Raw genomic sequence first — 27220 nt, 5'->3', positions numbered from 1 at the left:
AGGTGTATTTAATGATATATATACAAGTCAAATTTGGTATTAAAATAGTAATACTGTGTTCCCAACACATGGGTTTATTATTAGAATGAAACACTACAACAGAAGTTTTATAATCCGTAGAGATCTTGCAAGAAACAAAACTAAACTTTTCCAAAATTAGTTCACTGCCAAACCTATTGATCAGGGGTGTCCAAACTTAGTCCTGGAGGGCTAGTGTCCTGAAGAGTTTTGCTTCAAACCTTATCAAACACACCTGAGCCAGCTAACTAAGCTCTTACTAGATATATATACTTCTAGAAACTTCCAGGCAGCTGTGTTGAAGCAGGACACCGGCCCTCCAGCACCGAGTTTGGACACCCCTGCTATAGATATTATTTTTCAAACATGATTTAACAGATCCGGTTTAGAGTTTGTGAACAAGCACACGAATAAAAGTCGTGATTCGTGAAACAGAGACATCTGCTGTTCAGCAATAACCCCCATGTTATGGCGCATCCGGTAAACTAGATGGCGGTAAGGCACGGTGAAAACCTTTCCGTCTTCATTTTTAACCCGGAAAAAAATAACTCGAAGCGGTAGCTGTCTCGAAACCACTTCGAGTACAGAAAAGTCGGGAGAATGCTCTCACGTCTGAGCCGAATCTACCCTGCTTTGTCCCGGGTTCGTCTGAGCTCGGCGCTCGGGAGCCGCTTTGTATCTCAGACGCCGCAGTCCAGCGCGTCCGGAGCTTCGGTGCCTGCTGATCTGCGGCCCTTTGCTCCGCCGCTTCAGGACAGTCATGGACACGCAGAGGTCAGCCCGTTTGACAAGGTAAGAGGACCACAAACATGTGTACGATGCTTGGGGCACATTTAAATGTGGCTCAGTTGACAAGAGGTGCGTGAGTATTGTTTAACAAATGTGTCTGTTTGATAAATTCTTTTTTTAGTCTCTAAATGACCTGCACTGTTATATTTACATTGTGAACACCACTGTTTATATTGTGCATACATAGCATCTCTTGGTGTATGCATTATATTGCATGTTAAAAAGAGAATGCGGTAAAGTTGGTTTTATATTCGCACATTTGGACTTTCTCCTTAAAATAATTTCAGAAAAGTGTGTTGCTTGCACATTTTAAATGGTCAAATCCTATTAGCAGTCAATGACTATTTAACTTCACTCGTTTATTTCTATAGCACTTTTACAATGTAGATTGTGTCAAAGCAGCTTAACTTAGAAGTTCTAGTTTTCAGAGTTGCAATTCAGTTTAGTTTAGTGTGGTTAAATTTCACTATCAAAGTTCAACATTGTTTCCAGCCTATTAAACAGAGCTAATGTTGTTTTTAAGTCATATTTACATAAGATTTCAGGCCGAAGTAGCATAATAAACAATATATAGACTGTCTCACAAGTTTCAAATTCATTCAAAAATGAACGAATGTGCGAATATAAAGTCAACTTTAGCTTAATTAAAAATTGTATGTAAATTATTTCTGCCAAAGTTTTCACTGGATTTTATTGTGCATTCATCGCTATTCTTGTGAAATGGTTCTATTCTAGTCCGTTAGGTTGTTGCAGCAGTCATGCAATGTGATCAGTAATATTAAAATGATAAATATATGTTTGGAGAAATGTTTTTCAGTGTTACTTTGCTTCATAATCCAATAAATGCTGGTTTATCAATAGAACATGTTTATCTTTGCTTTTCAGAATCCAGATTTTCACGGCTTCCATCATGACGAACCAATTGTGGATGAATGGAACATGAAATTGGCATTTTTCTTTTCCATTTCTTTGGTCATTGTTGTTGGAAGCACTTTCATTCACTATTTACCAGATCACGGGTAAGTGTGCATTTATGAGCCCACTGTTATTTGCACTAAACGCTTTGGCATGTGTTTGTGGGTGTACTTGAGCCTTTATGCGCACCAAACAAGCAGACTGAGTCCTAGTTTGTCTGCCGTTCACTCTTATTTGTGGATTCAGGTATGGTTCCGGTAAAACATGAACACAATACAAACAAAAGCTATGTACAGAAGATGATGTTACAAGTTGTTATTACATGTTTATTTGCAAATCAAAGCCTCTTATGAGATGTCAAAATCTAATTTATTAAACAGCATGTGTGAAATACAAAAAAGAGGTTTTCTTCCCTATTTGAAAACATAACATTGGAACAAGAAAATTGTAATAATAGTAAAAAACTAAAATAATATAATATAGATCTAGGGAATCTATTAAAATATACAAATATTGTAAACAGAACTTTCAGGGTGGAAAGATAGAGAGAGATTTAAATAACTTTTATTACTATTGGACATTTGTTTGGAATCAATTGCACTCATTTCATCATCATCATCATCATCATATAAACACATCAGTTTTTTTTTTCCAGGGGGGCTTTTTTATGCTTTGCAGATGCAACAGATATATTGAGAGCAGGGCACACATTCTTATTTGCTTCGAGTTGATCACACCCCATATTAATTTTTACTAATATTGTTGTCTAATCCAATATTCATGTGGCAATAAATATTGCTGCATGTGGCAATAAATATTGCTGCATGTGGCGCAGCCCTAAGATATAGTATAATCATAAAATAGATGGAAACACTTTAGCGTACCAGTTTTTTTTTTTGCTCATTACCTTTCAAAACAGCTCTCAGAAAGAATTTCATGGACACCATTTAGTCTTTTTCTCAATTGTTGCTTGGTGAAAATAGCATCAGATGTATGGACATATAACATGGACAATCAGCCTTGCACATAACATTGATTTGGATGCATTGCCAGTTCTTTTGCAAATCCTAATAAGCCATTTTGTGCATATTTAGTTCAGCCTCACTAAATGTGTCTTTACTAATTATTATTATTATTATTATTATTATATTTTCTTTTTTTGGTCTGGACCAAATGACCCATGAGAACAGTGTATAAACACCCTATATAATATCCAAAAATGAGCATTGTGTCATCATTTATTCTCACTTTCTTTTCTTTTTTTACTTGGAACACAAAAGAAGAATGTTGGAAACTGGTTGCCACAATGGAAGTCAATGGTTAACTGTTTCCAACATTCTTTAAAATGTCTTCTCTTGTGTTCAACAGAAGAAACTTAAACTGGACCCTTTAAAACAAAAACTTATTTATTTACTATTTTAACATGCTTGTAAATTTACTATTTTTTTCATTAATATGCTATTATATTTTAACACATGACAACCAAGAAAGATTTGGACAGTGTTGTTGTTGTATACTGTAAATATTTGAGAAGAGTTTTTGTGCCAGATAATATTTAAATGGACTCTCCAATCTGTTTGAATGACTGAAGATGAGCGTGATCATACCCTTGATGATTTTGTGCTGAATTAAATTAGATTTTGAATAGGGCTGCATAATATATCATTTTAACATCAATATCGCAATGTGATCATTCGTAATAGTCACATCGCAAGTACAATCAATGTTGAGTCTGGATTGTTATTTATCATTTTGCAATTTTTTTTTTTATTAATTAAATTTTTTTTTTTTTAGGCTTGTAACTGTTAAAAACATTCAGGCATAAGAAACTGTACCGTTTGTACCTTTGCCAAATTAATAATAATTTTTTTACGTTGTTTAGAAACACTATCCAGTATTATTTAACATTTGATATTTCAATCACTTTATACCTGAATGCATTTTACTCCTCGGAAAACAATAAAATGCTCTTTATTTTATTTATATCCTTTTTTTTATTATTAAATTTATCTATCTATCTATCCTATCTATCCTATCTATCTATCTATCTATCTATCTATCTATCTATCTATCTATCTATCTATCTATCTATCTATCTATCTATCTATCATCTATCTATCTATCTATATATGTATTAATTTGACTATTTTCAATATGATAAGGTTTCTTTTACAGCATTGATGTTGTACTGTAATTACAATACATTTAGTTGAATAGATTTAAGCAGATGAAAGATTGTTTAACCGCAGGCGCCGTCAGTAGCAACAGGCTAGCGCAGAAATTCCATTGAAAATACTGGGGTAAAATAAACTAATATTTTAAAGACGGGGAGGGGAAAATGTAATATAATGCAGTGCTTCTTGGCCAATCTGGGATCCACTGTATATTGTATATTAATCAGGCAGTGAAGATCACTGATTTTTAAAGAAATCACCTTAATTGATTAATTGAGACCTTAAACATGGCAATTTTAAAATAAACGGACAGTTCACCAGAAGCCCTGAGGCTAGCTGGCTGAAACTGTAAAAGTCTGTGTGCATATACCCCATTAGTCTTTAATGTAATTTTAAGCCATTCAATAATAGATTGTCTTTTAGATGCAATGGTTTCCATGTGTGCTTTTTCTATTGCTATTCACCCCCCATTTGTTTAAATCATGATGTTTTCTCTCTCTTTTTGTCCTCCAGCATGAGGCAGTGGGCTCGTCGGGAAGCTGAAAGGTTGATCGTACAGAGGGAAGCTGCTGGTCTTCCCGTCCTGACTGAAAATTACTACGACCCAAGCACCATTGTTCTCCCCTCTTCTGAAGAGTAGACAGCATATTGTCATTAATTATCCTGTTAATTTGTGTTGGACTGTACATTTGCCTCTCCTCAACTCTATTATAATAAAATGTTATAATATAGCTGAATGTGGTATTTTCAGTTGCTGTTATTTTCATACTCATCATTGATAAAATAAATGCACTCTCAGTGAGCAGAATAAACTAAATAAATGTAAAGAAAATGGTAAAAACTGTAAAGCTTACAAACTTTTTAACCATTCGGTGTGTGCATATGTCTTATGCAGAAGGCATATTAAAGAAATCAGAAAAGAAACCTATCTGTCTGTCTGTCTGTCTGTCTGTCTGTCTGTCTGTCTATCTAACTATCTATCTATCTATCTATCTATCTATCTATCTATCTATCTATCTATCTATCTATCTATTTATCTATCTATTTATCTATCTCTATCTATCTATCTATCTATCTATCTATCTATCTATCTATCTATCTATCTATCTATCTATCTATCTATCTCTATCTATCTATCTATCTATCTATCTATCTATCTATCTATCTATCTATCTATCTATCTATCTATCTATCTATCTATCTATCTATCTATCTATCTATCTATCTATCTATCTATCTATCTATCTATAACTTAACTATTGCTGTTCTCATAAACGTCATTGCATTCTCTCTGCCTCTGATTGGTGCGAAACAAGTACGAGTGGGCGTGTCCTAGCGGCGTGGCACCGTCTGCGGGGCGGGGCCTTGGGGTCGTACAGGAAAAGATAAAGAAAGCGAGGACATCTGAAACGAAAACGGTAAATACACGCACATAAACACCTCTGGAACTTAGCATCAATAAGTTTATGAGTTTAATATATGTTGTACCCCGAATACCGATGACCAGCATTTTTAAAAAGCGCTTAAGTGAGTTAAAAGGTGCCGTTTATAGGTGGCTAGCTCAATGCTAATAGGCTAAGTGTGATGACGGAAACGGACGAACAACAATATGCCGAATACGAGTTGATATTCGCATTAAACTCCTACCATTGCGAGTCTAACAGGTCTGGAAAGTTTAATACAAGTGCTGACTTGTGGACCATGTCGAATCTATCCTTAAACGAGGCTCATTTCACACTTATTAGGGCGTGAGAGGAAGCGTCCCAGTTAGCATAGGGAGTAAACCGGGGACTGATCCAGTTTGGCGCAGACATGCGGCTGTTCTAGTCTACACCTCTAGGTTATACACTACCACAATATACAGACGTTTAAACAGCTGCTTAATGCCTCCGGTCTTGTTAAGTAAACTACATGCTAAATGTTATGCTAATCTACAATAGTGGTCACTTGTCTTCTTCTTGACCAGTCTTCAGGCGGATGTAATTGTAGTGAGAGTAAATGAATGTGAATTGCATTGGTGTGTGTTTTGCTGGCATTGATCAGTGTATTGAGTAGGGTGCGGTGTGTTGTGACAGCATCTGGGAGCTGTGTGTGTTGATGCTGCAATGCTGAAATGACACAAGAACCAAATGTACAAATTATTGAAATGTCTCAGAAATTGATATAGACACAGGGGAAGAGATCAAAACAAAGTGCATTGTTAGTTTTTAATTTAAAATACTAAATTAGACAGAATTACCTGTTATTATTGGACAATATGCAATTAAGCTTATAAATAATTGAATTGATGTTTGATTATTAAAGAGTGATTGGTAGATTACTTTGTAATTGCAGCCCATTACTGATTATATTACAAATTACATGTTGTAGATTACAAATTATATGTTGATATTTGTATTCAGTTTCTTAATGTAGTTAATTTAATAAAATTGGTAATTTATCAGATTAACTATTAAAATAAAATATAAGTACTTTTTTACCACATAATGGGGTTACTAGTGTAAATAATAATAATGTAATCATCGTAAAAGGTATTTCATTATGAGTAGGGCTAAGTGATTAATCAAAGTCATCGACATTCAGAACCAATAATCGATAAAAAAATTTCCAGGTCAATTTTTTTCAATTACTTCCCCTACCACGTGTGGAGTCATGTGACCCCGCTCTGTTAAGGCTAATTTATACTTCTGTATTGAACGCACGGGTGTTATCTGGCACAGCCTTCATGCGGTTGCATACCCGTGCACCTTTCAAAATGTAACCACAAGTTTGCACTACATAGATGATGATTGGAAGCTGTGTCCGAGATGCTTTAAGACGGCATATTTTTTATTACAATAAAATTATTATTATTTACAAAATATCTGTTTACTGAAGATTCAAGAAATACACTGTTCAAAATACTATTTACAGGATATACAGAAGGTTATACAGGTTATTTTATTTAGAAGCGATGCTGCTTGTTTTCTACTTTTAATATGAAAAACATTGAAATACATTTTTTTTCTGCAATGTAAATTATTTATTTTCACTTTTTTATAAGGAGAAAAGGTGCCTGTTCATTTTAGGCAGTTTGTGTTTTAATTTTAGTTGTTCAACATTGATGTTCAATAAATAATCATAGATAGTAGATAGTGTGTGTTTCTTTCAATTATTTTAAAATCAGGTAATGCACCCTTCATTCAGAAATCTCTGACTTGTAATGTGAGCACATTTACTGTACAAAACCAGTGAATCAGTAAAATCAATGATCTATGAGGAAAAAAAAATAAATACATTTAATAATCGTTCTTTAATTGTAAACAAGTTGAAATTTAATTAATCGACAATTGAATATTTTTTTTAGAATATTATTTTGATTCAGATTATATGTAATCACTCAGCAATGTTTAATAAAGTAAAAAAAAGAGTTGCCATTTATACAAAAATAAAACAACAAGAGCTTAAAAACTCTTTAAAACCTTAATAAATAAAAATTTCTTGCTCTGCCTTAAAATGTAATTCATACTGTTCTCTTTTGTTTCTAACAAACCCACTAAGACTCACATAAAAGCTTATAACTGGCTTTTATAAAATGATAGCAAGTGATATTCAGTTATGCTTACAGTTGAATGGATTCTGAATAATATACTAAAACTGTGATCCGGATATTTAGATTGTTTAGGATGTTGGTGATTTAAACACTTGTTTGGAAGCTTCACTGTGTATTATTTTTTATCAAGGCCATTTTACAAACAAACCAACTATATAACTGGCTCTTATTATCAGATGCTTGCATTCATGAGATTATACAGTGCTCAGCATAATTGAGTACAGCCCATTTTGAAAATGAATCTTTTTATCCATTTCTCAGTGAATATAGACAATGTATTTTGATGCATTTTAACAAAACATTTAGTAAACGGATATATTTATTAAAATAATAATTTAGTTGTCAAACATATTTAGAAATTGGAAGATAATACAATTAAATTCAAGTAAAATATTGCAAAAAAAAACAAACAAAAAAAAACTACAACCTAAAAAATTCAACTACATTTTTCCATTGTTTTGCTTCTCTTGATTTTTTTCTTCTGTTTTAAATTTGTATTTAATATTTTTCTATAACATCATTTTGGGTGTACTTGTTTTTGGACCGTTATCATAAGTTATTTTGTTAAATAAGCTCCAGATTTGGCTTCAGTACTGACTAATCTAAAGTACAAATATAATATTGTATGTCTTTTAAAAATATGGATTTAAAGATAGATTTGTGAGGGGTTTACTTGCATATACTGAGCACAGTATATACAGCTTGTTATTGATGTAAAATGCAGGGGTATCCCACTAAATAACATCATGAGTATTTCCAGAATTATTTTTCCATATGAACGTTTTCATCTTGGCCACATGCATTGACAGACTGTTTGGATTTATGTAATAAAAATGGTTTCCAATTCTAGAGTAGGAACAATTTCCACCTGCCTCCTGTAATTATTGGCTGATCTTTGCATTTTGTGTGACAGATGGCTGCGATTCGTAAGAAGCTTGTAATCGTTGGAGATGGAGCCTGTGGAAAGACGTGTTTACTCATCGTTTTCAGTAAAGACCAGTTTCCTGAGGTTTACGTTCCCACAGTGTTTGAGAACTATGTCGCTGACATTGAGGTGGATTCAAAACAGGTGAGATTATCTCTTAAACGGCCATCCCACAATCACCATCTCTCTTGTAACAATGTGAACTTTTGCAAAAAGTAACTTCCTCAGATTGTTCACAAACATTTTAATAGTGTTCTTCCTTTTGTATTTTTTATGCATGGTTTATCATTAATGAATATGTTTTATTGTAATTGTGCTAACAACATTGTGTGTATCTGTGAAATATGAGTAACTAAAACCCTCAAAAAGCCATTTGATATTTTCTTCTAAAATTTGCTCTTGTTGGTAGGCTCAATTATTTTACATTTATAGTGACGGAAAGGTTTTATTCATTGCCTTTCAAGTGAAATAACTATACATAACCAAAGTCGGATGAGAAAAAATTGAAAATGAAACAGGCTGTGAAAAATGTGAAAAGTTTTTTTTTTTCCTCCAATTTCTGTTTAAAGGAGAGAACTCATTTCTAAACATAATAGTTTTAATAACTCATCTCTAATAACTGATTTATTTTATCTTTGCCATGATGACAGTATATAATATTTGACTAGATATTTTTCAAGACACTTACATATAGCTTAAAGGGCAACTTATAGGCTTAACTAGGTTAATTAGGTTAATTAGGCAGGTTAGGGTAAATAGGCAAGTTATTGTATAATGATGGTTTGTTGTAGACTGACGAAAAAATACAGCTTAAAGGGGCTAATAATTTTGGCCTCAAAATGTTTACAAAAAAATAATAAAAACTGCTTTTATTCTAGATGAAATAAAACAAATAAGACTTACTCCAGAAGAAAAAATATCAGACATACCATAAAAATTTCTTTGCTCTGTTAAACATCAACAAGAAATATTTAAAAAAGAAATGAAGTTCGAAGATGGTTTATTAACTCTGACTTCAACTGTATGTATACATTATTTAAATGCAAGCTTTTATTTTGGATGTGATTAATCACTATATTTTTACAGCACTAATTCATGTTAAAATGTTATTTATTACCATAACACAAAGCTAAATTTTTTAGCAGACGTATATTCCAGCCTTTATCAGTGTTAAGGCTTTGCAGAAACCCTCATACCTTTTTTCTAAAACCTTTAAAGAGGGAAGATCAAAACAACATAATTTATTTTTAATTATATTATAGTTATAATGTAAATGTCTGTGAACTTTAAACAGTTTTATTTGCCCATGCTAGAATAAGTTCATAATCCATTACTGACCCCAAACCTTTGAACACTAGTGTCACAATACATATAAAATGCAAGTAGAATTTTAGAAAAAAAATTACTTAGGAATAGAATTCTGTAATCAAATACTCACATTTGTGACACAAAGCACCTGACATTGTTTTCAAGACAAGTTGTATTTTTTTTTTGTATTTAATAAAATAGTATGATAAAAAGTGCAATTTGAAATCTGTTTGTGCGCTGTCCTAAAATGTATAAAAAAGTTTTTTGAGTTTGATTGAAAACAGTTTCATGTAACCAAGACTCTAAAATATTCTGATTTTTGCATCATTCTCAAATCAAGCTCAATACAGTCAAATTTTTTCACAGAATAAAACTATGCTGAATATATTACAGGGTACTTGCAGTCTTAAATCTCAAAAGCTAAATTTTAGGCCTTAAAAAGTCTTAATTCTACAGAAATATTGTGTTGTAAGTCTTAAATCTTTTTTTAACAGGTATTTTCTTTGTTCATGTATAGCTGCCCAATCTGGCCATTAACACCTATACAATCACCAACAGTCCATCACAATAAAACTTTTAACTTTTCATTTAAAAAAAATAGCATCTAAATACTTTCCTTACAGTAACATTTGCTTAAATTCTTCATTTATTTACTGCTGAGAATACTGACTTGACCTATATATTTTTTCATTATTAAATAATTACTATTGTAGACTGAAGTAATTGAAAGCTACGTTTTGTTATATTCTTGGTAAGGGTAATAGGGTTTGTAAATGGATATATTTGAAAATGAATACAAAACATATTCAAACTAAATTATTATTATTGTATTATTGAATGTATTCATTTTAATTTTTTTGATAGGTCAAGTAAAAATCCTTTCTAACTAGGATATTTCAAACAAATCCGTAAATTTAGATTTAAGTTGGTGAAACCTGTAGAAACCCTGTGATATTTTATTTCATTTGTGATGTTGTCAGGTGGAACTGGCTCTATGGGATACAGCTGGCCAAGAGGACTACGACAGGCTGAGGCCCCTGTCCTACCCAGACACTGACGTCATCCTTATGTGCTTTTCCATAGACAGTCCTGACAGTTTGGGTGAGATATCTTTAATATTCATTTATATAAGGCCAAGACTGAACTGCTGTGATCACTTTATTGAAAACCATCTTATACTCATGCAGAGAACATTCCAGAGAAATGGACGCCAGAAGTAAAACATTTCTGCCCTAATGTTCCAATAATACTGGTGGGTAATAAAAAAGATTTACGGAATGACGAGCACACTCGACGGGAGCTGCAGAAGATGAAACAGGTTTGTGAGCTTTCAATACTTTCAAACTTTTGTATATTTTAACGAATGGATTAATTAAAAGAGGTTTAATACTAAATTAAATATTGTTTAATTAATATCACAGTAGGACATACCGACAGTGTGGCAATGGTTTTTGAGCACATGGCAACAGTATTTATTGCATTTATTACTCACGTGACATGCTCTATAGGGATTAGAATGCAGAATATATCCTTAAATTATGTTTAAAATGACAGAAGTGTACACTACCTGACAAAAGTCTTGTCGCCTATCCAAGTTAGGAACAGTTAAGTATAGGAACAGCAAATTATAACTTGACTTCTTGTTGATCATTAGGTATTAGAAGTTGCTTATATGATAGGCAAAGGCCCTTAGATTGTGCTTATTTTACCAAAATAAAATATGATCATGCCTTGACTTTTAATTATTTAATTAGGACAGTAAGGTCTGACTTTGCTAAGACAAAAGTCTTGTCTCTTAACAGAAATAATGTACAGTATAGAATATAAAGTCATGGTGCAGTGGAAAAAGAATTAATATTGTTTATGACTCCCATGAGCTTGGAGGACTGCATCCATACATCTCTGCAATGACTCAGATAACTTATTAATAAAGTCATCTGGAATGACAAAGAAAGCGTTCTTGCAGGACTTCTAGAGTTCATCGGGATCCTTTGTATTCATCTCTAATGCCTCCTCCATCTTACCCCAGAGCAAAATCTTATTTTTAATAAATTTCATATTATTAGAGGGTATTTACGTGGTTGTTAAAAGTATTAAAGATTAAGGCTCTTAAAAAGTATTTAAAAGCCTAAATGCTATTTTACAAGGTATTAAATTGTGTAACAGTATACTAAAGTTTTTATATAAAGAATTTTGCTTTGCTTACTGCAGTAAACAGTGAAACACTATAGGTGCAACCTATTAGCCTTTTTATTTAGTATATGAAAATATTTAGCTTAGGATTAGTTTCTTACCATTAGTATTTAGTATATATACTGCACCGATTAAAACCTTAAGTGTTGATTAGGTCTTAAATTGTATCGAAAGAGTCTTAAAAATGTCTTAAAAGTTATTGGATTCACTTTCTGATTACTGTAGATACCCCATATACAGAAAATATAGGATAAGTGTGAGACTAGTTATATATTCTTATTTTTTATAATATTTAAACAATCATTTTATTAACTTATATATTACAGTATTTTACAGTTATTTTGTAAGACAATAGTATTCTATATAAAGAGCAATTAAATGGCTTAACTAGATTATTTAAGTTAACTATACAAGTTCTATTAGGACAACAGTAGTTTGTTCTATAGTCAATCTAAAAATATTTTATTTCTTAAGTGGGCTCCAAGTTAAGTTTTACTCCAGCCAAACTAAAAGAAAAAAACTTGTCCAGAAGATAAAATATAATAGGAAATACTGTGAAAATGTCCTTGCTGTTAAACGTCACTTGATAAATAATTGAAAAATAATAAAAGGTTAATAATTTTGCCATCAAACTGTACTTAAATATATATTGTGCATATATAAATGCATATATTAAATACATAATATACTATACTTCACACATACACGCATAGATACATGCAGAAAAAACTACTAAGAAATGGTTGTTGCACTGTTTTGTAATGTTATTTAATTGTTTAGAGTTATTGAAGTGTACTAATGCCCTGTAAATGGTTTGCTTTCTGAACAGGAACCAGTTAAACCAGAGGAGGGACGAGACATGGCTAATCGCATCAATGCCTTCGGCTACCTTGAGTGTTCAGCTAAAACTAAGGAGGGCGTGAGGGAAGTGTTTGAAATGGCCACAAGAGCGGCGCTCCAAGCCAAGAAACGTGGCAAGAAGAATGCCTGCGCTTTGCTATAGAGAACACAAGAGAAAAATGAGAAGAACGAGGGAGGGAAAAGGGGTAACCAAACACGGCCAAGGAAAATGAAAGAGCTCTAAAAGTTCGCAAATAGAGGGAAGAAACAGCCCCTAGTGTTAATTATGTACTCGGGGGTTCAGGGAGGGTCATTTTCAATCCAGGCCAAAGGAAACTACAGAAGATAGTAGGGACAGCTGCACCGGCAAACAAAAGGGACTTAAACATTTCACAAAAGGCCATCAGTCCTCTTTCAAATCAAGATTAGTTGACCTTAAAGCCTTCAGACTGATTGATCACAGAGCAAGGATAGCGTATTTGTAGAGTAAAGATTGACGTGGGTTCACAGTGATTGCGTTCGAGGTGGGATTAAATGCCATGTATTCTTTGGCCCCTTTGATTAGAAGATCAGCACTGTAAGCAAGAACTTGGTCTAAAAAAATAGATTCCTTTTTTGGCAGTAAGTGCATTATTCAGGGTGTAAAAGGCATTAGTTACTACCCTACATCGCTTATGCTACATGTCAAGCGGGGAGTTGTTTTTTTGGATCAAGACATTGGCGCACAATGTAATACTCTAGTTGACTACCTTAGAAACCTCCCAGGAACCCAGTGCCGTCTTATGTAAAACATTCATGACTGATTTTCTGATATATATACATTTTTTTTCTTGCATTAACACGCTAATACTGTTTGATAACACAACTGGTTCCTCTGTGCCCTCCTGTCCTGTCGCAGAATCGACGGTTTAATCGCTGGTTTAAAGTAGCTGAAAGTAGTGGTAGTCTTACAATTCTTTATTCCAGTTAAGTATATCTTGTACTTTGTTGCCATTTGCCTATAAAATTCTAAGTAAGATGCATTAAGCAATGATCATACTAATTCACCTTTTTGTGAGTATTTTATGTGCTTGCTCATGTATTGTAATTAAAAAAAAAACAAAAACAATTTTGGGTTAATCAGCCTTCGTGGAGCTCCAAGCAGAACTGCAGCTCTGTATGTTGACTGTCAGACACTGTTTGATTTTGGCTATATATATATTTATATATATATAGATACGTTTTTATCATAGGTGACAGTAATGTAATTTACCCCGTATTACTCTTTGCCTGCATGACAGGCTTTTATTTGGTGTGCAGAAATCAAATATATGTTTATCTCACTGTATAAATGAGAAGCTCCCTCCATTTTCACTCCATGTCTTTTTATTATTCCCCTCTTTCTTCTCCAGTACTGTGCATTTTTTATGTTTTTTTGTTTTGTGAAATTCTACTGGCTTATACTATATCATTTTTGCATATTTTACAAATTCTAGTATCTTAGAATTGAAATAAAGAAGGACAAAAGATAGTAAAAATGTGACTGAGAGAGAGAGAGAGAGCTGTTTAATGCCATATTATTAAATGCAAGTCATTTCTTAGAAGAGATTCTGCATTTCATTGTAAGAGAAAAAGCCTTTGATGCGTCAATTATCTTTTGTATACCAGTGCATCTTTGGATTTCCACAGACTCATTTGAATTGTACTGAAAAAATAAATTCTTATAGGGTAACTTTGCATGGGTCTTTATTTTGTGTTTCTTCTTCGGATGACGTTTGCATAAATTACCTCATTTCTTCACCAGCTCGACACGGTCGTCAGCTTCACATGCTTACATTTTTTTAAAGTCGAGGTAAAAGATAGAAATTCCACACTGTAGAAGGTTCACACAGGTCTTAGCACCACCAGTCAGTCTTCACAGTGATCTGTGCAAACCAGCCACAAATTCGTGATAATATGGCTCTGAAATGACATGAAACGTAAGTTACAGCCTTCATGTTCGATTTTTTTTCTTTCGTTTAAATGCAAAACTGCATAGATAACACTATCAAATTCTACTATGTGATTCTCCAGTGTACAACAAACCTGAGTCTGGCTCGATAATGGCGTGTCTGATGAGGAAATCCAGAACCACCATGGCACAGTTTGGCTTAAACTCCTCACTGACCAGAAGATCTTTAACCTGAGAAAACATCACAGCAGAAAATGGGGTAAGGTTAGGAAAGTGCACACATTTTGCCATGTCACTATTTATTTATAGTTATGTTGATGTCGTATACATTTTCTACAGATTAGGTTAAATACCGTTTGGTCTTTGGGTTAAATGTTTGGAATAATAATATTTTAATGCTCTTAAAGTTAAATTAGCGATAATTAAATAAATAAAATGTATTATTTATTCACCTTTTAGTAGTTCCTAACATTTACGCGTATATTTATTGTGTTGAGCAAAAAAAAAAAAAAAAAAAAAAAAGATGAAAACCTATAACCATTGACTTTCATAGTAGGAAAAACAAACACTATGGTCCATAATCCACTTGCTAAGTGTGACGTCACACACGTAGTAGTAGTGGCTTGTACCCGGAAACAGTGTTTCATAAGTCACAACCTAACAAGCGGACAGTTATAAGCATCAATGCTCAAAAAAGGTTGAGCTGCGTGATAGTTCATTAAAAAATTAAACTTTTGTCATCATTCCTTCATCCTCCAGTTGTCTTCAACTGTTCTGTTGAACACAAAAGAAGATATTTTAATGAATGTAGAAAACAGCAGCCACTGACTTCCATAATAGATATTTGTTCCTACACTCTCCAAAGAGTCCACAATGGTACCTCAAAGGTGCATATTAGTACCCAAATGTACCTAGAAAGTATCTTTGAGGTACCATTATGGACCCTTCAGGTACACATATGTACCTTTTGAAAAGGTACTACCCCAGTGACAGCTCCTGAACCGATATTTCTGAGAGTGTACTATGAATAGTGAATAGTGCCCTCACTGCACTCCAACGAAATGGTAAGGTTTATAGACTAATTAATACTCATTAAACCTCTTTAACATCATTATATGTACCTGCTGGATAACTGAGGGTGCTTTCACACTTGGTTCAATTGCCAAGACCGTATGCAAGTTCGATTGACCCCCCTTTCCACTCTCTTGGTTGGTTTGTGTTCACACTGTCTTTTTTTCTTCTGAACCCCGGTACGCTTGCGTCATCGAGCTGCTGTTGTGTGTACGGTTGTTGCTAGGTGACGGACACGAAAGCAAAGCAGCAAAAAGGGAAGACGTCTGTACATCGCGGTCATTTTGCTTTTACTGAATCTTTTGGTTTTGGACATACAGAAAGCGGCTCACGTCTATCTGCCGCAAAAATATTATAAACGTTCTGAACATAACGCGATGTCTGCAGAAGCTGTTTTTGGAGGAGACAAGCAGACATAATCTGTAGCCCCTTTTACACAGTGATACCGGTAAATATCCGGAAAATGTCCAGAACGACTTTTACGGTGAATTTTTAAAAAGCGCTGTTGACACAGGTAAGGATGTTACAGAATTTTTCCGGAAAAGACCATTCACACATCCATTCCAAAACTAAAATCATTAACCAGAAATAACCTCCAAACAGCTGCGCATGTATTTGTAAATATTGACTACATTACACACTCTGTAGATGGATAAGTATTGTGAACAACTTCGATGAAAACATATGGAGGAACACTTTCGCATGTTGAGATTTACTAATTACATGTGTGTGCTGGCGGCGCTCACCGGCTGCTTCACATACACACGGGTCAGAACTTAGAGGTAAACAAACAACAGTTTATCATAAGCATTTTATCGATCTTTTTTTTTTACACAGCTGGCATTAAGAAGGAACATAGAAATGTTGTCTGACTAACATCTAGTAGCTAATTGTGTCTGGAAATTATTCAAAGGCTATTCGGAGTGTTCTGATTGGCTAAAGTAGACGCCTTACGTCAGCGCATTCTATCTTCCCTTTGCGTACACACAGCGCAGCATTCCAGCAAATTACCGTAATGTTACAACATCTTTTTAGGGAAAATTGCCCGAACAAAATTGCTGTTCACATATACAGACCTTTCCGGAAAACTGCCGTCAATTTTCCGGAAAGGTCTGTATGTGTGAAGGGGCTACTGTGTTTTGAGCCAGACCCTGGCTCAGTCTCGCTTTTCACCAATGTACAGTACGTGATACACAGACACACACACACACGAATGAACATTATGAAAATGATAGTTTGTTGAACAGTTTGAGGTTCACTTTCTTCATTTGATACGATTGCAGTCGTAGCAGAAGTGAACCGGACCAGAGTTTACGTGAACTGTACCCCAAACCACCTTTCAGGCGGACTCGGGTACAGTTTACAGGTGCGCACCCGGTTTCAGAAGAAAAATCACGCTAGCTAAACGTACCATACACTGACGTCAAACGAACCTCGGTGGCGACCAAAGGTGCTAGTATGAAAGCACCCGGATATTTCAAACGGTTTATTATATTTTCAAGATCTGAGGTGAACTATCTGCTGCTGCTTTCAGTATATGGCAATGAATGTGATGTAAAATGGCATTCAAACTCACATTATTAGCATTCAACACTGAATAAAGCACATGGGGTGATTATTGTGAGTTTATCCTGTTGTTCAGCTGCAAAAAATAGAAGCCATTTCTAAAATATAAATTTCAGGTGTTGATTAGAACAAAAACTTCTTTAAATATGGAGAATATTTCTTCTATTGCGTGCTGTTTCTTTTATTTAGCACACGACTTAAATCAGACTTTTGGCAAATCAGGCACACTCCTGTTGGTGTCATCAATCTGGCAACCTTCAGTGCATTTTTGAACCAGGAGTGCAATACCTAGTTGAACCACTGGGTGTCAAACTAACATGCTGCATCTTTAAGGATTCTTTCTTGAAAAATTGTTTTCCATCAAATGAATGTAGCCTTGGTGAGCATAAAGAGTGATTCACACACTGATTTATAATCAATAGTTGCCTTCACCTTCTCTATTGGATAGTAGTAAAACGCTTGCACTTCTCCGTCTCCAATGTGAGGCTGAAAATTGAGAGGCAGCTCTAAATCAAAGACGAACTGACACTCCGGAAATATTCCTTCATCATCTTCGTAGGTGTAGCTGCACAGAAAAGAGACAGAGAGAGGCATGAAAAGAAGATTCCAGATTGTGAAATGTCTTTTAATTTAGCTAAACATAGTAAAACAGTTTCCAGGCAGAAATGATCCAGGCATTTGCGTGTCTTTGATCACACTGACGCTTAAACTCCAATCCTGGTCATCCTCATTTGAGCGAACATAATATTTCCCTGGAAACCTGCCAGCTGGAAGCTATTTCTGGCCTTTCTGCTGTGTTAATCATTCTCTCTTGAAATGCAGTTGAGAGAGTTTGTATCTCTAAACAGAAAACAACAGCAACATGCATCTTTAACCTTATAGAAATCACCAGCTCCCAATTGCTTTTGTGCTTCGTAATAGCTTGCAGTTTTGCTGAAGCTGAATAGTGGCATGGAAATGAAAAGAAGGATTATGCACCTTACTGTACCCACAGGACGCGCTTGCTCTGCCAGGCCTGGAGGGATGCAGGCCTCCTCTTCACACTCTTTTACCATGGTATGCCTTACGCTACAGCCTGCTGCCAGTCCTCCAGCCGCCTGGGTGAGAAATCAAATCCTTTAAAGACCCCATTAAGTCCAAAGAGCAGATTTGTGGATTTTAGTCTTCTGCTGATTAGCTTTGAGATCACGTATATATTAGTGTACTTCTAAAAGCTGTTTTAAACTGAAAGCACTTTGATGGATGTTTTTAAAAATGTGTCCCCAGTAGTGCTGCACGATATTACAAAAATCTGATACGGCAATATTTTATTTTTCCGCGATAAATATTGCGATATTAATACAATTTCACAAGATGGTTTGAATCGCTCTATTTGACGAGTCTAGGAGTATTCGGGTGCAGAAATTGAATAATCACAAAGCAAAAATAAAGTTTTAAGTAAATTACCTGCCAGTATGGTAAGTGAAATAACCTTGTTTTCGGTTTGAAATGTAGATATTTGGACTAGAAACAAAAAGAAATGTTTATTTATTTATTAATTTTTGTATAAATCATATAAATTCTATATAAATACAGTGATTAAATGCAATTCTGTAGCTCCTGGTCAACTATAATTCGGACTGGACATTGCATACCTTTGTGATGTGACTGATGTGTATGCTCGCATTGCAGTTTCGATGCTGAAATGATATATTGTGCAGCTCTAATCCCCACACTCTCAGAAAAAAGGTTAGTACAAATGATGTTCCTTAAGGAGCAGTTTTGTACCTTTGTAAAGATTGTACCTTATATGGTACAGAAATAACTTCTTATGATACTGTTCTGTATCTTTTATGGTACAATTGAAATGAAGGTACACAATTGTTCTCATAAAAAAGGAACATAAGTGTTGGACAACTCCTTTATTACAATATCTCTAAAAATAAATTTTACTGGAAAGGCAAAGTATTTTCTGATAAATACATTTTCATTATTGATATTTGCACCTTTTGGTGTTTGTGTTCCACTACACACGAGCTGGCAAAAGTCCAGCTTAAATTTTAAGCTATTCATCATATACCAAATAGAGAAATCATATTTAATGTTTTAATTAATATTTTGAATAATCTATTATTAAATTATGAACTTGTTATTATTTAATATGTTTTTTGTCTATTTTGATCTTGCCAAGAAATAGCCATAAGTTGCTGATGTGGCATTACATAGACAAACAATTTTTTTAAAAAAGCTGACAATAGTCATATAAAACACATGCACAATTACAGTTTTAATTTTTGTTTAAATGTTAAAGCAGTAGTTCAGCCAAAAATGAAAATTGATTTACTCAGCCTCTACTTGTTCCAAACCAGTTTAAGGTTCTTTGCTATTTTTTAACAGAAAGAAAATATTTTCTAAAATGTTTCCAACATTAGTTAAAATCTCCTCTTTTGTGTTTAGCAGAAACAGTTTGAATGGTGAGCAAATTTACCTTTTAATATAATTGCTTTAAATACATTGTTCAAAAGTTTGGAGTGCTTAAGATTTTGTTTTTGAGCATCTTATGCTCAAAACGTTGCATTTATTTGATTAAAAAATACAGTAAACTCTTAAATAATGTTTTATGAATATAATTAAAAGTACTAATTAATCTCATGATGAGGAATCTAAACTTTCTGCCTAATAATTGACTCCAGTCTACAGTATCACCTGATCTTTTAGAAATCATTCTAGTATTGCGATTTTGTGCTTAGTTAATATTTCTTATTATTGCTGTTTTAAAAACCATTGTGCTGGTTAATATTTCTGTGGAAAAACATAAATCATTCAGGATTTTTATAAAAATAAATAAAAAGAGCAGTATTTATTTCATTCAGTCATTCATTCATTCATTCATTTTCTTTTCAGCTTAATTTCTTGTTATTCTGTCGAAAAGGAAAGGGGCGAGATTAAACAAGATTATTTTCACCAAGCTTGAACTCTGCACCGTAGCGAACTGCGAAACTTAACGCATGACCCTGCGTTTACGGTCTGATGCATTCGCGTGCGTATTAATGGAAGTCTATAGGGAGAATTTTCTTGTCGTTTCATTTTCTTGTCGGCTTATTCCCTTTATTAATCTGGGGTCGCCACAGCGGAATGAACCGCCAATTTATCCAGCACGTTTTTATGCAGTGGATGTCCTTCCAGCCACAACCCATCTCTGGGAAACATCCACACACACACACACTTATACACAACGGACAATTTAGCCTACTCAATTCAACCTTTGGACTGTGGGGGAAACCGGAGCACCCGGAGGAAACCCACGCGAACGCAGGGAGAACATGCAAACTCCACACAGAAATGGCAACTGAGCCAAGGTTCGAAAAAATGACCTTCTTCCTGTGAGGCAACAGCCCTACCTACTGCGCCACTGCAACGCCCCATAGTAGCATAAATATAACAGAATAATAAAAATTCAAGACTTTATTTTCTTATTTTCCCACTATCCCCACAAAATAAAATAAAACTTCACTTATTAAATAAAAACAAACTTATCCTCTGACAAAAACACAAATCAAAATAAAAAAGTTAAGCTAGGTTATAAATAAATTGGTAAATAAGAGTAAAAAATGAATAGATGAAACATAGTTTTAAGCAGTCCGACGAGTGGTGTTTGTTTGGTACAGCACTACTAGTAATGAGCTGTTTAAATGAATTATTTACCATGTTATCCAGTCTCCCAGGATATGTCTGTTTGGTCAGGGATCGCCGTGCCAGCCACATGTTGAGATTGCCGCTTGAGTCGCGAGTGTAGCCATTGACATGGACGCCGTACCGTTTCACTCCAAACAGACCTGCGTTTATTCATGAACAGCTTTAAGTGGCTCTTGTCCATCACAAAGCCGAACTCAAGCATGAGATTAATACTTCATTAACATACTTGTAGCTGCTCTCTCCATGTACATCAGCGGAGGGTCACAATACCTGGGCATCACAGCATATTGCTAAATATAAAATACAATCTGATCAATGTTAAAGGGCCTGAAATGGTTAACTGAAGTATAAACATATTATACATTTATTCGTTTATTTTCCTTCGGCTTAGTCCCTTATTTATCAGGAGTCGCCACAGTGAGATGAACTGCCAACTATTACAGCATATGTTTTACACAGCCGATGCCCTTCCAGCTGCAGCCCAGTACTGGTAAATATTATGATATATAGTAGTTTTGATTAATTGATATACTGTTTTTATTTTTAAATGTTATGTTTATTCTCATGAATAATGAATGTAAAAATCTTGTCATATTACCATGCCATTACCATGGTATAACTGCAAATACTTTATCAAGAACAATTTTCAAACTACACATGAAGCAAACAAAGTGAATCTAATATCCATAAACAGATTTAAAATGAGTCCAAATTTGAGAAACCAACGTATTTATTTATAATAAGACATTGACATGACATAAACAATCTTAAACTCTTAAACTTAAAATAAAATTAACGCAATTTATTGTGTAAACACTGAATTTTCATGCTGCTGCTGTGGTTTAAAAAAAAATTAAGTGTGCTAGCTACAGTTGAAAAGCAAAATCATTTTTTACAGATTAATTTGAAAATATATTTAATCATATAAAAAAACTTTCATATCTTGGACCTTTTGATAAAGATTTGAAACTTTAACATCATTATCTCTTTTAAAAATTAATCTGTAAAAATGTTTTGTAACATTATTAGAGACTTTTGGGTGGAAGTGATTAATATTACAAAGATAATTGTACCCTTGAATATTCCACTAGATGCAAAAATGATTTTGCTACATTTATACCCAAAGAACCTTAAATTAAATCTTCAGCAGCGCAAATTAATAGATTATGCTATATTACAAGCTAAAAGAATGATAGCTCTTAGCTGGAAAAGACCTGATCCACCATCTATTGGAACTTGGATTAATTCCATGGCACAGTGTATGGCCATTGAAAAAGTAACATTTTATTAAAAACCAAATGAATGAATATGAAGACATTTGGAAGCCATTTAATAACTACATTAACAACAATAATATTGGTCATTTATTACAAGAAGTGTAACCAAGTATAGTGTTTTTATTTATTTATTTAAATTTTTTTGTTTGTGTGTGTGTGTGTGTGTGTTTCATTTTGTTTTGCTGGATAACGTAACTTATGTGTAAAGTACAGTAATGTATACTTGGTTTTTGGGTACCTAACAATATTTGTTTTGCATTTAAATTGTCTCTTGTAAGAGATTTCTGTGTATTTGTATAGGGGAGAAGAGAGTGATGTTCTTTTGTTGGGGTGGGAAATAATTGTGACGAAATAGAATTGTGTTTTTCTGTTACCTGTCTTGTATAATCAAAAACAATAAACACATTGTTAAAAAAAATGATTTGTATTTTGAGGATCTTAAAGTATGTAAAATGTAAAAAAAAAAAAAAAAAAAAGATATGTATTTTTAGAATCTTAAAGTATTTGCAAAGTTTAATTCCCTAATATTTCCCTGTATTAAAAATATTGATAATAAAGTTTATTTATCTCTTCCAGGTCTAAAGGAACACAATATGAGTCTTAAAGGGATAGTTCACTCAAAAATAAAAAGTGGCTTTAATACTTAATGAGTAACTTTTTTCTGTTGAACTTAAAGGAAGATAATAATTGTAATAATTATTACAATAATCAAATTGAATAATGTTGTAAACCTGTAACCATTGACTTTATTAGTAGAAAAAACAAATACCATGGAAATCAGTGGTTACAGGGTTTCAGAATTTCTTTCAGAATTCTCCTTCTGTGTTAAATACAGATGTCACCACTTCAAAATGTTCCCTCTGTCGCCGTTGTTATCATCGCCATGGAGGTACCTATGTGCGCCAGCAGCTTTTGACCACTGGGTAGTGCTTTAACCATAGATTTTCAGCATTGCATTTTTTTAGATAATACTAGATAGGACGATGCTGTATGTGTACCTTTTGTGATGTGTTCAATTAAAATGTCATTTGTTTTGTTTTAGTTTTTTTTTGTAGGAAAACATGCTTTTACACTATACTGTATGTTTTAGAAAAGATACAATACATGGGGAGAAGTATAGCCCTAGGCTGCAAAAATTTGGCAAATATAAGAATTAAGTTCTTTTGCCTTTATAGTGCCCTATTAAATTGCTTTGGGGTGAAAAGAATGTTTCGATTTCTTTGACCATCATGGCGATGTTATTACCTCAAATCTTAAACGTGCAAGATATGAAAACCGCGGCACAGCATACGCTACAAGGTAGGTTTGTGACAAGCAAATGATAACAGAATTTTCAGCTTTTGGTGAACTATCCTTTTAAAGCAGGGATGGCCAAACGTTTTCTTATGAAGGGCCAAAAACCAAACTTGATTGGGTTTCGGCCAAACTAGTGAGCCAATATATGTCATAATTTCCTTATTTATTTAATAATATTTAAAAATAACTAGAAAACAATGCTTTACATTAACTATACAATATATTTTTATTCACCTTATTCTTCGTCGACGAGCGGGCGCAGCCATTTCAATCTTTTTGACTCGAGACTTCCGGTCTTATTCACTTCCATTCATTTTTAGACATTAAAAACTGCTCGTTTCGCTGTTTGATGTTGCAAACTGATATTTCCTTATTATATTATTCTAGTTGGTCTGTATAGTTAATCAAACATTTGTAGAGCAAGTAGTTTGACCGTTTTCTGCCGTTAATTATTCCTAGTCATTTCTCCCATAGGCGACTAAATCAGAAGTTCTAAAACAATCATGAAAACAGGCGCACTTCCGCATTGTAGAATAAGGCCAATGATGAACTTATTACAATAAAAACTCATTTATAACAGATTGGAGTTACACTAGTAGTTTTTGTTTTGATTTGCTCACTGATGTCTTCTTCATAGTCCTGTATCCATCAAGTGACAATATTTATATTTTAAAAACTCAGATTCATTTACAACATTTATTTTTAGTTAGCTTTTTATGTAGCTTCCAAGTAAAACAAACAAACAAAAAAAGGCTACGTCAAATTAGAAATATCAATCTCTGTAAAAGGCATTTTTTCTCCAACTCTCTCCATCATTCTAACTCTCTTCTCAGATGGGATGGTGGGCCAAATCAAAAGTTACAATGGGCCAACTTTGGCCTGCAGGCCCTACTTTGGGCATGTCTGCTTTAAAGCATAGTGCACATTATGTTTGTCTTCGAAAGCATTAGATACCTACAGCTGAAGTCAAAATTATTCGCCCTCCTGTGAAATTCTTTTGAAAATATTTCCCAAATTATGTTTAACAGAGCAATGAATTTTTCACATTATTTCATATAATGTTTTTTTTTTCCACTGGAGAAAGTCTTGCCCTCTCTATTTATTTATTAGCAAAAAATTTTTTGAAAGTCTATAGAACAAACTATCATTATACAATGATAACTCTAATAACCCTAACTTGCCTAGTTAAGCCTTTAAAAATCAATTTAAGTCGAATATTAGTGTCTTAAAAAATATCTAGTAAAATATCATGTCCTGTCATCATGTCGTTATTATAAATTAGTTATTAAAACAATTACGCTTAGAAATGTGTTTAAGAAACCATCTTTCCATTACACAGAAATCATGGGGAAAATATACAGGTGGCTCATAATTCTGACTTTGTAAATGCTCAAGGAGTAAGGATGAAGATGTGCAACTGTGTCTCACCTCATCTCTCCAGCCTATTAGACAGGTGAAGGAAGCTTCTCTCCTGAGCTCCTGCAAGACCTCGTCCACAGCCACCGATCTGCTCGCAAACGTGTCAAGACTGGAGCAGAAGGTAATTGCGCTCCCGTATGGTCTGAAGACTGAAGGAAAACGACCAAGAACTGATGCTACTTTTGGGGAAATCCATCCAACCTGCTCTCCAGCCACCTCAAAACGCAGACAGCTCTCTAAAATGGAACCTGAAGTAAAGGAAAACACTGATGTGAAGTAAATAAATGCACATGCCTATGCTGAAGAGATAAAGCAAGAAGAGAAATGAAGGTAACGTATGCATATTACGATATCAAAAGTTTAAGTTAAGATGATTATTGACTTTTTTATCATGATATTTGATTTTACTATGATTCCATAAGCTGCAAAAAAGATACTTTAACATAATAATATAAATAATATGATAACCGCCGATTGTTGTGTATTCATACTATATATATATATATATATATATATATATATATATATATATATATATATATATATATATATATATATATATATATATATATATATACACATACATACATACAGCAGGGAGAATAAGTATTCAACAAGTCACAATTTTTCTCAGAAAACATATTTCTAAAAGTGCCATTTACTTAAATTTTTTTGAAAAATAAAGCATGTAAAAATAAATAATAAATAAATTATGTGCATTTTGAGGTTCTTAAAGCATGTAAAAATGTAAAAAAAAAAAATTATGTGTATTTTGAGGATCTTAAAGCATTTGCAAAGCCTAATTCCCTTTATAAAATATTGATAAAGTTTATTTATCTCCTCCAGGTCTAAAGGAACACAATATTTTTAAAGAGTCTTAAAGGGATAGTTCACTCAAAAATAAAAAGTGGTTTCTATCCTTAATGAGTATCTTTTTTCTATAAAGAAATTTTTTAGATATATTTTTTTCTGGATGTCGGAAACAACAAAACACATCCATATATTTAAAAAAGAAAACAAATCAATAATTAGTTAATTATAATATATAATTAGTTTACAAGTAAAATTATGCATAATAAAATAAAAGGAGTAATCAGTAATTCTTCAGAATCCCTCTGCCCTTCTCAATATATTTTATTTATCAATACTTATAATTGATTTTTTATGTATTATTTGAGATTCACTCCTCTACAAAATCCCCCCCAATCAATCCAAATAAACCTGTTAAATCAGGTGAAATTTCACTTCGCAATATATATCACAGAAATACAAAATATCATAATATCAGATTTTTCCAATATCACACAGCCGTAATTCAAGTAAACAGATATTTGTTCAACTAATTTCCATGACTTTTCCAAAACTTTTCCAGGCCTGAAAAATGCCATGTCAAAATTCTATGACTTTTTCAGGTTTTCCGTGACTATATGAATCTGTAAAAAGTAACTTGCATTACTATTTTTAACAAGTAACCTAAATATTATTGCTTAATTTTAAAAAGTAATGCGTTACTTTACTCGTTACTTAGAAAAGTAATGTTATTACGCAAATTGCGTTACTTGTAATGTGTTACCTCCAACACCATTAAAAACACACGGTTATTAATGTTATTTCGTTATGTCCACTATTACAATGTAATGCCAATATACTGTATTTCTGAATACCTAGTAGTGTGTATAACTTTTAAAAATTAACATTACTCTGTTTAGGGTTTCCTATTTAAAAATCTCATTAATTTTAAGAGTTTTTGATAGTCATGACTAACGTTACAGTCTAAAACTCATTATTGACAAATGACCATTGCAAATGGGTCTTGTGTACATTTACAGTTCAGTACGGCATTTGACCCATATATGACGTGCATTCATACTGTACCACATGCATATGTATTGCTCTGTCATAAGATTTTTATATCTCCCCCACCTGGTAAGTGAAAGTTATTCATTCGACGCAGAAGCTGTAGCATTTTCTCCGACCACGAAGCCATCCTGTCGATTTCACACGTGTAACCGTTAATTGTCCGTCCCGAAAGCGTGTACTATCATATTTGGGGATTTGTGGTTGATTTCTCGTTGACATGCTGTCACACACCCACGGGCTTCATGCTCGCCTCCATTGTTGCGGGTTCTGTTGATGTGAGCGCTGATTGGCTGGCGGGGTCTCTTGATCAGCGCGCTGATTGGTTGAAACACTATGACGGAATCTTGAAGGGCTTCCTGAAGAGCGTTGGTT

At 33.6% G+C, this 27220-nt stretch overlaps 3 protein-coding genes across 5 annotated transcripts; 2 read left to right on the top strand and 1 right to left on the bottom strand.

The window, feature by feature from the left end:
* Positions 1 to 536: 536 nt before the first annotated feature.
* ndufb11 (NADH:ubiquinone oxidoreductase subunit B11) lies at positions 537 to 4816 on the top strand. Its single transcript, NM_001044981.1, is given in 3 exon segments — positions 537 to 810; positions 1693 to 1826; positions 4410 to 4816. Coding segments are annotated over 3 exon segments (453 nt in total). The 5' UTR covers positions 537 to 618; the 3' UTR covers positions 4537 to 4816.
* Positions 4817 to 5244: 428 nt separating this feature from the next.
* Positions 5245 to 14470, top strand: rhoaa (ras homolog gene family, member Aa). Of its 2 annotated transcripts, none has more exons than XM_087263053.1 (5): positions 5245 to 5314; positions 8402 to 9933; positions 9982 to 10822; positions 10909 to 11039; positions 12744 to 14470. In XM_087263053.1, exons 3-5 carry the CDS (start codon positions 10789 to 10791, stop codon positions 12915 to 12917), a joined length of 339 nt encoding a protein of 112 aa, XP_087119179.1. In that variant the 5' UTR covers positions 5245 to 5314; positions 8402 to 9933; positions 9982 to 10788; the 3' UTR covers positions 12918 to 14470.
* On the bottom strand, positions 14278 to 27110 carry tpk2 (thiamin pyrophosphokinase 2). Of its 2 annotated transcripts, none has more exons than NM_001045397.1 (8): positions 26912 to 27110; positions 24998 to 25236; positions 21223 to 21286; positions 21006 to 21136; positions 18300 to 18418; positions 17754 to 17886; positions 14819 to 14915; positions 14278 to 14695 (listed from the first exon to the last, which is right to left on the bottom strand). In NM_001045397.1, exons 1-8 carry the CDS (start codon positions 26973 to 26975, stop codon positions 14649 to 14651), a joined length of 894 nt encoding a protein of 297 aa, NP_001038862.1. In that variant the 5' UTR covers positions 26976 to 27110; the 3' UTR covers positions 14278 to 14648. The 2 variants fall into 2 exon arrangements, 1 of the variants encoding a protein (NP_001038862.1); XR_015497263.1 differs by having other exon boundaries at positions 14463 to 14695; positions 14819 to 15564; positions 15639 to 17886; positions 26912 to 27108.
* Between the last annotated feature and the right edge of the window lie 110 nt (positions 27111 to 27220).

Source organism: Danio rerio, chromosome 8 (assembly GCF_052040795.2).
Source record: "Danio rerio strain M-AB ecotype USA chromosome 8, GRCz13ab, whole genome shotgun sequence".
Lineage (NCBI taxonomy): Eukaryota > Metazoa > Chordata > Actinopteri > Cypriniformes > Danionidae > Danio > Danio rerio.
This window is presented reverse-complemented; position numbering and strand designations above follow the sequence as displayed.

Coding starts and splice junctions, on each gene's coding strand:
- rhoaa (XM_087263053.1), top strand. CDS start 10,789: ATGTGCTTTTCCATAGACAGTCCTGACAGTTTGG. Junction 10,823..10,908: donor AGACAGTCCTGACAGTTTGG/GTGAGATATCTT, acceptor ATACTCATGCAG/AGAACATTCCAGAGAAATGG. Junction 11,040..12,743: donor AGCTGCAGAAGATGAAACAG/GTTTGTGAGCTT, acceptor CTTTCTGAACAG/GAACCAGTTAAACCAGAGGA.
- tpk2 (NM_001045397.1), bottom strand. CDS start 26,975: ATGGCTTCGTGGTCGGAGAAAATGCTACAGCTTCTGCGTCGAATGAAT. Junction 25,237..26,911: donor GAATAACTTTCACTTACCAG/GTGGGGGAGATA, acceptor CCTTTACTTCAG/GTTCCATTTTAGAGAGCTGT. Junction 21,137..21,222: donor CATGGAGAGAGCAGCTACAA/GTATGTTAATGA, acceptor GAATAAACGCAG/GTCTGTTTGGAGTGAAACGG.